General features: G+C 36.0%; 1 protein-coding gene across 1 annotated transcript; it reads right to left on the reverse strand.

Moving 5' to 3' along the window:
• Window positions 1-2,811: 2,811 nt before the first annotated feature.
• On the reverse strand, window positions 2,812-11,018 carry LOC131050107 (probable CoA ligase CCL5). The gene is made up of 6 exons (XM_057984260.2): window positions 9,846-11,018; window positions 8,708-8,897; window positions 3,752-3,897; window positions 3,602-3,669; window positions 3,319-3,421; window positions 2,812-3,207 (listed from the first exon to the last, which is right to left on the reverse strand). The coding sequence occupies exons 1-6, from the start codon at window positions 10,893-10,895 to the stop codon at window positions 3,088-3,090; spliced, it is 1,677 nt and encodes a 558-aa protein (XP_057840243.2). The 5' UTR covers window positions 10,896-11,018; the 3' UTR covers window positions 2,812-3,087.
• Window positions 11,019-11,364: the final 346 nt, after the last annotated feature.

Genomic DNA, 11,364 nt, shown 5'->3' on the forward strand with positions numbered 1-11,364 from the left:
CTTATTTTGGCTAATAGTCACTGTTCAACAAATTATTTGTGAAACTAGTGGCTTCATTATTTTTCTCCTTATTTTTAAGCAATCATCTTAAATTTAAATTAATAAAAATTTGTGTCAAAATTTGGGAGTAATGTTAATAAAGAGGGAAAGAAGTTGAGCCAAGTGACAATTTTTTATAATGTGCAGTAGCGACTTATTTCCAACCCTTCTTTATTTTCACAGCTTATTTTCAATTCCTGAAGAGTCATCATTCCAATTAAATAAGAAAAGATTCCAAATTATCATTTTTTCATAACTAAAATTGCTCCATTAAAATATGAAAAGATTTCAAATTATCCTTTTTTCCATGATTAAATTTTGCATAAAAACTCCGAGTTACTCAAATTTATGCAGAAAACAAACTCAAATGCAGGTCCCCATGCAGCTGCTGAGCCTAGCAATCATTGCTCATGGTCCTATGAATATAAAATTTGGAGATAACACTGGAAGCAAATAAAAAGGGGAAAAAATTTATGAAGCCATGTCATTTTTTCCAACAAACAGTTGCTGCTTCTTTCCAGAACTCTTTTTTTCAAAGCTTATTTTTAATTCAGAAATGATAACTGCTCGACTAAAACAAGGAAACATTCCAATCTATCCTTTTTCCTAAATTAAAAATTTGCATGAAACACTCCAACTACTTAAATTTAAACCAAATTTGCACTTAAACAATTACATAAAAACAAGGAATAATAAAATATCTAAATAGAGACATTTTTAAATGTATCCCACAGTGATTCTTCCAAGTTTGCAAAACCCACATACGGCCCATTTTGTAATGCTTAAGGAATACCCACATATATATTTGACATTACAGAACGAATTGTGATGTGAATTTTGCTACTTTGAAACACCTACCTGTTCTTCAACGTCATGTATTCCATCTTTTAGTGTGAATCAACCACAATTTTAAAAAGCAAGGTACAAAAACAAATCTGTTAATTCATCTATCTATTTGGCCCCACACGGGAAGTACCAGTCCCTATCATTTCAATTGTAAATTTTCATTGTTAAAAGATAAACTAAGCAATGCCCGTATGTTGTTGGTCACATGATATGAAAAATAGACTTACAACTACTCGGTCTCTCAAATAATTGACCATTACTAGATCCTTTGGCTGCATGAAATAATTCTTCATCACAGTGCGCGAGCTATAACATTAGATGACAAGATCTTCTCCACAATGCCAGAACTCAAAATCAATAAGCTTCTATCCATATAAGCAATTCTCATATCATTAGTTGTACTTAATTGCTACTCATTTCAGCTGAGAACTAAAATTGCATTCTCAACGTTCGATTAGAGTGACTAGTAAACCATTCAAGATAAACAATACTAGAGAGACTGTACCATAACTGATAAAAGTTGACAAACTGGGGCTGTTTTACCAATGTTGCAACAATCATGATTAGGGGAAACCTGGCAAGAGTACCTTACAGATTATTTAGCATTACAATCACAGTTTCACACCTATCAATGGCATTGTTCCACACCCATCCCTGCAGTTTTTGGCAGGGACTCCAATTGCAATGCAGCACTTGTCATGCTTTGTATTTTTTTTAAACAATTAGATTCCTTTATTTATGAATATATCACCAAGGATGCCTACGGAAGAAAAAGAGAACCAACATGGTAAAGAATTGATGAATCTGCGTGAAAGTAAATAAGCATATCCCTTTTAGGATACATGAGAATGCACTGCATTACATTGAGGAAAAAACGTCTTAAAAACGTTAGTGAAACTCATCGGAAGTAAATAGGCATATCTGTTGCCTCAATATTGTTAAATTTGTTACTCTCACCCAACATGTCATTATGCATGAATGGGTTATGGAATATAAGAGCATGTCCCTTGAATAGCGATGTCTATTATAGAATGATGGATGCACTTTTATAAAAATAATATTTAATATGTTAAATCCCTTGGACTATGGTTTCTCATTTTAAATAATCAGTATGTTTTGCATACAGCATGCAGTATAGACACTGGCCCCTTGAGCAGTCTTCTTGTACCTTAATAGTTTTCCCCTCTTGATTGTCCGCAAGGCGCCTTATTAAGTTCTTATGAGTTGCCCTAACATAATTTTGCTTATATAAATAGGCAAGTGCATTTAGATGAAGCCCACTCAAAATAGCTCTGCTTCCTTACGTCAGTATTTCAGATTTCAGCATCATTAATTAATAATTATTCGTGTTACTATTTTTTATCTCCACTGAATTGTTACTGTTAGTTATATCACCAGAGCTTTGTTATTTTTGCATCTGAATATAGGTTCAAATGTGTTCAAGGTTGTATAACTCTTCTCAATTATCATCAGTATACTCATCCACCCCACATTCAAGATAACAGGAATGAGAGAAAAAGTGTTTGATTCAAGCTGATACCTGCTATAAGGATATGCAATGCACGAACAAAAATTGGAAATTCAAACAAAAATTGCATGCCACCTGACTGCAATAAACCTCAACTAGAAAAAAGTCGTGGTAGGCAACTTGGAACTCCACCAATCCATTCAGTGAATCATGGCAGCTTATTGGCCTTGCAATGATAGACCAAAAGACATAGGCACCAATTTTCTGTGAGGAGTATTTAGTAAGAAATTGATTCGAATGTTTTGAACTCGATAACAACAATCACACATGTTCCATGTTAAAATTGACTGTTGCTTAGAGTTTTGGAATATAAATAATTTATATAGCTAACTATTATTTGAAGAATACATTAAAAGAAGTTAATAGTTGACTTAAAACAGATATAGGAATCTCGAATGTAGACCTAAAAGATAATCGAGGATTAAACACAGTTCCCTATATACAAGTCAAAATGTTTGCCTATGGAAATCTCAAGTTTTCGAGTATTAATGTTCAGATATTGACCCTATTGCAATATATTTACAAATTAGCTTTTCTAATATGTCAAGCATATGACTTTAGTCATCCAAAATCCCCATGCCAAAAAAATCCTTCTGTTACCAATCACTGTAAACTCAAGAAACATTATTAACTACTTTGGAACATACAAATTTTCTCTACTCAAGGTTAATTATTCACAATCTAGAGAGAGACTTGCTCTTCTCAATCAGATCCCTTCTTAAGATTTTTCCAGATGAATTTTTTGGAATTGAATTCACAAGTGCCACTCGGCGTATCTTCTTGTAGGGTGCAACCTGCATTCATATGTAGAAATAATTTCTTCCTCAGGCTTCTATGCTTGTGAAACAACATAGCATAAAACATTTGAATTTTTCTAGAAAGAATGCAAAAGCTCTTGCGATTACCTGTTTGGCAACAAAATTCATTACATCTTTCTCATTAAGATTCCTGTAGGGATTCTTCACAACATATGCCATTGGTATTTGGCCTGCTTCTTGATCAGGATACCTGGCATGCCAAACCACAAAAAGAAAGAGTAATCTGAATAAAAGAAGATATCAAAACGAAGATAGAGGAAACATATAAATGGCCCTTTGCAAGACATGGCATCTGATGTGAGAATGCGTTGAATTTATGTTTTAGGGATTCACGAATATATTTTAGTAAGCATGGCTTAATGATACTAACGGTATCACAGCAGCTTCTAAAATATCCGGATGGGTGAGAAGCAACTCCTCTAATTCTGCCGGAGCAACCTGCAAGTGAAATGATGTGTGCGATTTAGCAAGTGTTGCTCCAATATGTTTTCAGTGAATTTGATTTTAGTTAAAAAAATACCTGATATGCTTTATACTTTATCATATCCTTCAACCTGTCCACAACAAAGAGAAAGCCTTCCTCATCAATGTAACAGAGATCCCCTGTTTTTAGCCATCCCTCCATATCTAAAGTTGCCAAAGTTGCCTCTTCATTCATAAAATATCCTATTTTTTGTAAATGAAACTTAATCAGCATGTGTTTCTATATCATAATATGCTTCTCTTTTCCAACTCTAAAGAAAGACCTAAATTTAGAGCATACTTTTCTGATAAAGAAAGACCTAAATTTAGAGCATAGTTTTCTGATAAGGAGCCAGCATAGGTCAGAATCTAAAATAAAAATATGTAACAATTCGGTATTAAGAATGAAAGTCCGAAATTGTGTAGGTTGTGCATAAAATATCTGAAAAATTTACATTCTTTGGAAGAAAATTTGTTTAAGTGCACTTAAAACTTAAAAGGCAATTCAATGGCCATAAAGAAATAATAATCATTTAGTAGCAATCACATCTTTTAAATTTTTATTTGCTAGGGAGAAAATATACAACATATAAGGTTCTGGTCAAGAAATTTTCCCATAACTTTTCACAACCAAAATAGTTTTGGCTTACATCTATAAAATTTCAATGATCTTTAATCTGCTATATCTACCATATCTTGTAACCATGGACTTTTAGCAATGCCAGGGAGGGCAGACAATATAGGCACCTAAAAGTGATATACAAAATTCTACCTAGAACCTAATGCCTATAAGCTAATCACAAAATCAAGTGAATACAATAATGATAGTCTCTATTCAATATAATAGAGCAAATCACAAAGAGTGACATAAAAATATAAAGACCTCTTGGATGCGTGAATCAAGGGGATGACATATCCAAGAGGTATGAGTTTAACTCTCAATCAATCCCAATCACGAGGTGAGTTAACTCAATCTAACTAAAACAAAGGTGGCCTTGACTAAACAAATTGGCACCTAACTACCATCTCAAGGCACTGGTGGCACTTGTGTACCTCAATTCAAGGTGAAAAAGTCATTATTGACTACTTAGGTGAGAATAATTTAATATAGTTATTATCCTAAATAAACTTAATAACTAGGTGCAAAATTACACTTGGAATGAACACTATCCTAGATAAAGTGAAACATTTACACCAACAACAAGGTTGCTAGGAACGTTTACCCATGCCTACATATTCAATGGAAAGACTAGATTTTGCAAGATAAACAAACCCTCATATTACTGGATAGCATATGTAACATCATAGCATAATGACAGAAATTCCATACCCTTGCAATTTCACGTTATGTTTTGGACTCACTTTGGTGTCTATCTCCTCTACTGTGTTTTTAGGGCCATTCATCCCTTACCTAGCCTTTTTTTGCCCATGGTGCCAAGGGCTTGCCTCCCATGGTTCTTTTTATCAGAACTGAAATGGAACTGTCTGAATACTAATGTGATGCACTAGCATCCATGAAAATTAGTGATTCAATGGTTGTTTTGGACCATCCTATTCCTCATTTTTTGAATTATCTTGCAATCTAACACTCAAGCTATCACTCTCTTAACATTTTATCAGTCTTACCAGTGTTTGGAACATTCTATCATATAAATCTTTAGAGTAAAACAGTTTTTCTTATTTTCTTTCATACTTGGAACTTGAAAGTGTAATAGTTTTTCTCCTTTGTTGTATGTATTTAGAACTTGATTCTGAACGTTGAAGTGAGTTTTCTAGTGAGTTGATTCACAAAAGCCATATGGATGATAGTGCACCAAACTGATGTCTGTGTCACACAAGCATCCAACCCAGACAGCTGCATCATCTGGCTACAGGTTCCTTTATAGTTGGCGTTCCCTGTTCTAGTGCTAATTTTCTGAAATTTCATCTCAATTAGCAATTAACATTTATGTTTCATTTCAACTATATTGCTTTAGCTTTGTTAATTTCGATTTCTTAGTTTAAAGAAAATACCTACATCAGTCTAAATATTTTCTCTTAAAACAGTAACAAATACTTCCAAATACTTCATTTCTAAAACACAGCTTGACCCTAGGCGTATATTAGAAAAATCATCTAATTTGGAGTGTTTAGACACTTTCTAAGTTGGGTTGCATTTTTCCTCTATTACACATTGTTATAAGACTCATCCACACATTAGGAAAAATAGTAGATTCGACTTGCTTAGTTCAAACTTGATCAAACTTTCAAGTTTGGAAAATTCACAAGTGAATGCAGAAAGCAACTATTATTTCTCATCACCAAATGTAAGAAATCTGGTCCTGGTAAGGGAAGATAACGAGAATGATATCTGAACCAGAAAAATCAGCATGAGCAATTGCAAAGTGGATGTACTACAAGAGTCCATTAGGTGTTAAAAACTTCAAAACGATTGATAATTCTACATGCAGGCTTCAAGCCCAAGAACTTTCAATGTAATTCCTTTTCTTTCTCCTTTCTTCCTACAGTACTGTTTTTTTTCCCCCAACGCTTTAATGGCACTATTACAAACAACCATATGCTTAAAGATTATTGTTCAGATTTCAGAGTGGAAAAATGGCAAATATGTGCAAGTTAATATAAGAACTGCCTAAGAATATCCTATCCAATAGCAAAGCTATTTTAAAACACATTGTTATCGTGTTCTCCTATTTAGGCCCCCGTAATGCACAAATTCAGCTCTAATTGGAATTCAGGTTCAAGACGGCCCTGGGTTTGCCCAAGGTTGAGCCCAAGCACCCTAGGTCACTTGTGAGTCCATCTTGAGTGAGCCCAGGCTGTACCCATGAAAGAATCCCAAAAAATGCCAATTTTTTTTCTTTACATTTTTGTGTTAGGCAGAAAACTTGCAAACAAAAATATTTAACAATCTTCATATTTAACAATCTTCTATGCACATTGTGAAGACTATTAAAATAAGAGCGTACGCGTTTGTCCCATGCTTAATAGTCAGTCGAAATGCTCCCTCTCTTCCAAAGCAGCTTGAGATCATACAAAGAAACCCATTTTAGATAAGGCCCCATTGAATGGAGATTATGCATTTGCTAATATTATATTTAATGTGAGAAAATCAAGTATATTATTCTCATTCACTGGAAGTGGAATTTGTGTGTTGTGAGACTTGCCTTTGTCTTGGTCTTAACTCTTATGTTATCCAGAGCTATTATTATTTATAGTTATAGATTATATTATATATTATATTAATAATTAATAATTATACTATATATTTATATTAATATATTTTTCAACATAATATTATATTATAAAATTTTAATATTTTACGAATATATGTATGGACATAATTGACCTCAAACCCAGGAAAAAAACTTCTGCCATATTACAAACCCAAACCTGAACCAGCAACTTAGTTAAAAGTAAAACAATAAAAAGAACTGCAAAATAATCCAATATGAAAGATGAAAGAATAAAGCTACCATTGTAATTTGATCTTCAGGGGAGGACTTGACAATACAACCATCCTTACAAAAGGATAATTTTTTCTGCTTAAATAGCCCTAGCTTAAATGCCAGGGTAGGGTCAAGTTGTAAATTCAATGTTGGCAGGAATGAGACTTTAACTCTTTAACTAGATCCCCACACATATAAGTTTATAACCCACCTAAGCCAATTTAAAATAAGAGATAAGAATATGAATAAGGGTTACTGGTAGTCTGGTTCAACAAAAAGCTTCTCTCTGCTTACCCCTTATATTATTTTTATATTATACAATATACACCATACCATGGGTATGTACACTAAGCAGCTTCATAATATTATAAGTGTAAGAAAATAAAAACTGGCTAGGAAGTTTTCTCTGGCTTATTGGAAAAGCACTTTGTTTTCATTTTCTCTCCAGCAAAAAATTATCTGCATCAGACAAATACACAGAAATATTCTCATAATATGTCTCAGACGAAAGAAATAGCCAATTGGAATATTGATGTGAGGAGGGGCAGGAAAGCACTATATCATCTTAGCAATCCTGGCTCACAGCAATGCTCAGGCTCACAACAGTACTGAGACTTATAGTAGTATTCAAGTACTTCTGCTGATCAATCATGCAGCCGATCTAAAAGGCCCCCATTGTGAACACAAGAAGTCTCATCTTCAATTGCTCATAGAAGAAGCTAGTGAAGGGTGTTTAAAACATTTTGTTTCCCAATATTTTATTTGCAAACTAAAAGAGATCTAAAATAGAAAAGCTTGGGAAATGTTCTAACAGTGGACATCTTATGACAAAAATGAAATAATAAATAATAACCTTGCAGTCTGTGGTATCAGATCAATGAGTGTGTGGGAAGTTTATTAAATCTCATCATATATTGTAGATGTTATGTCTCTTTAATGGACAGGGGCACTTTGCATTTAAAATGTTGTTTTTTGTTATTTGTGAGAGCAAACACTCAAATTTCCTCAGTTTATGCTTATCTTCCTTTTTTTTCCTTATGATGTCAACTAATGCATTCAGCCCAGGAGATGCATCTATGAGTGCAGAGTTGTTATTGGCCTTGCTGAAGAAGAAAGGTGATGTTTTGAAAAGTTTGTCAGGGTTGCTAAAGAAGGCAAAAAGTCTTTCTGTCTTATGCAACTGACAAGGTGGGAAAGCACTTAACTGGCTACAGGTTATGTGCTTAACCCAAGAGGTACCCCTTGAGTGGAACAGGGGAGAGCAGTCACCAATTACTTGAACAGTATTGATTGAATCGGGATTATATATGTAGGAGAATAGACTATATTGATGGAAATTTAGTTCAGTGATACTGGGGATAGGTATAAGCAAAGCTACTGAAGATTACCACAGGTCATAACCTAGCTTGAGCACAACGAAGTTTATCAAGAATATACTGAACCAGTTTCCCATAAAAGAATTCTCTAATTTACTGACATTTCCTATAAGTCTCTATGTTTAGATTTTGCAAGTACAATAACCGACTTTCCTGAAGAAATGGATACCAAACGATTGGGGCAGAGAGTACCTTTCATGATTGTGGGTCCTCGCAGCCAAAGCTCTCCTCTATGATTTGGGGGCAGAGGTTTTGCAGAAACGGGATCTACCACTTTAGCCTCCACAACACCACTCAACAATCCCACACTACCATAATGGAAGTTTTCCTCATTACTGTTGGTGTACACCACTGCAGCTGTACTCTCAGTCATTCCATACCCCTGCCCAAATCAAATTCCATTCAATCTTTAATTCACTCAATTTTTTCTTTTGGTGTCACCGACAGATGGATATGTGTAATGGTGATTAGGCCATCAGTTTGGATTAGGACACCAGAGCACAAGTATATGAAGATGGACAAGGACATTATTTTGAAATAGGACACCAAAGCAGGAGCAAATGAAGAGGGGAAAGGACATCACTTTGAATTAGGACACCAAAGCAGGAGCAAATGAAGAGGGGAAAGGACATCATTTTGAATTAGGGCACCAAAGCAGGAGCAAATGAAGAGGGGAAAGGACATCATTTTGAATTAGGACACCAGAGTGGGGACATATGGACAGGGGCAAGGACATCATTCTGATTTAGGGCACTAGAGTGAAAGTACAGGAGCAGAGGTAAGGTCATAATTCTGATTTAGAGCACCAGAGTGGGGGCGTATGAACAGGGGCAAGGACATCATTTTGAATTAGAATGAGGATAACGAAGAGAGTATGTGAAGACAATGATTGTTCGCTATAAACAAAGCCGATCATTGGGAGCACATAAATGGCTCTAAACCATGCTACCACTAGCCTGACAATATGCTATCTAGACCTAGCCTTTTTTGCTTACCAATGGTTGGATATTGTTGAGGCTATTTATGCAATCCCAACGAGTGGCTTTGTTAGTACTTAGTAGAGGATAGTTTTGCCATTTATGAATAAGAATTCAGTAGGAGACGGGGGTACTGACGCAGGCATGAGGTTGGATGATGTTGGTGCAATTCATGCATTCCCAATGACTGACTTTGTTAGTTGGGGGCAGTGTTGGCCTTATATAAATGTCTTTTGCCAGTAAACGAGGTACTGATAAAGGCGTGAGGTCCCCATTCTTGAACCTGATAATCCTGGTGACTATTTATTCACAGCACAAAAACATAATTCACGAAAATGGCAGATATACTTCACCTGTCTGAGTTCAATTCCGGGGAACTTAGCAGAGAAGTCCTGCATGACGTTATACCCCACAGGCGCCCCGCCAAGGCCAATCTGCTTCAGCGAGCTCAAATCATACTTACAGGCCTCGCTAGATTTAGTAAGAGCTGATAAAACAGAGGGAACAGTGGGCAACAGAGTCACCCTGTACTTCTCTATATTGTGCAGCATTTCGTTCATATTAAATCCCGGCATGATCACGAGGGTCGCCCCGGCTGCCAGCGAGCACACCATGAAACGAAGGCCATAGATATAATACATTGGTATGCTGCACAGGTAGATACCTTGCATTTCATACCTTGCACGGTTGGCTGCAATGATGGCAATATAATTCATGTGGGTTAGAAGGACCCCCTTGCTCTTGCCCGTAGTTCCCGATGAATACAGAAGGGTTGCTATGTCATCCTGTGAAATTTCAGCTTCTCGCTCACTAACTCCATCATCTATCCATTCACTACTTAACTGCGTGCCACCTGACTGCAAAAGAGCAGAAAGGTTGGCGCCGCGGGATGATGCCCAGGAGTTGTTGACCTCGGTTCCATCAATAAGAATAAATGGTGTTCTGATTGAGCTTAATTTTCCGAGGAGTTGGGAAACTGTAAAGATGATACTGGGTTTGGAATCTCTTACCTGATTTTGTATCTCGGCCTCGGTATTGAGAGGATTGGCGGTTGTCAGAATCCCTCCAATTGACAGTACGGTGAGGTAAATGTAGGGAAGGTGTATTGAATTGGGCGAGATGACAAGAACCACGTCGCGCTTTCGAATCAGCTTCTTCAGACTGACGGCCAGGGCTTTCACATTCTGGCGAAGCTTGGAATATGTGAGATGAGTGTCGGAGGGAGCATCAATGACAGCAATTTCTGCGTGTTGCCGGTGAGAGAAGATGTAGGTGGTGATGTCTAAGGGCTGATGAGGAGAGGGGAGAATTACGGCCTCTCTTTTGCTGTGGTAGATTCCCGTTGATTCACAGAACCCACTCTTGCCATCCATTGTAGGTTTAATCTTTGAGCTGCTGGCCATGACCGCAGTCTCTGAATTCGGGTTTCGGAACGTCCTACAAATTGTGACATATCTTTCCCATGTTGTAGCGGATATTTAGGAAATGGCTATCCAGCACCTAGCGTTTCCTAATTTAGTTTTTAAAAACTAAGAACAATTAAGGAACTAGCATCTGGGTGCAAGTAGGTTGATAGAAAATATTTTAAAATCATATTACTTGTTTTTTTTTAAGACATGAATTTTTCCTTCAAGTTATTAGAAGTCGTCAATGAAATCACTAGTTGTTCTATTAGACATTATGAATAGTATGTGTATTCTTACTGAAACATAATCTAGCATAGTCAAATTTAAAATTTTGTAGTCCCGACAATCCCACAACAGTTAGAGATGTAGGAAAATCAGGGTCACAACTAATTCACGATGCAAGCATATGGTACTCACTCTTCAATAGAGATTGTCTTCCTCAAGCAACCTTCAAATTTTGGATTTC

Source organism: Cryptomeria japonica, chromosome 9, assembly GCF_030272615.1.
Source record: "Cryptomeria japonica chromosome 9, Sugi_1.0, whole genome shotgun sequence".
Classification (NCBI taxonomy): domain Eukaryota; kingdom Viridiplantae; phylum Streptophyta; class Pinopsida; order Cupressales; family Cupressaceae; genus Cryptomeria; species Cryptomeria japonica.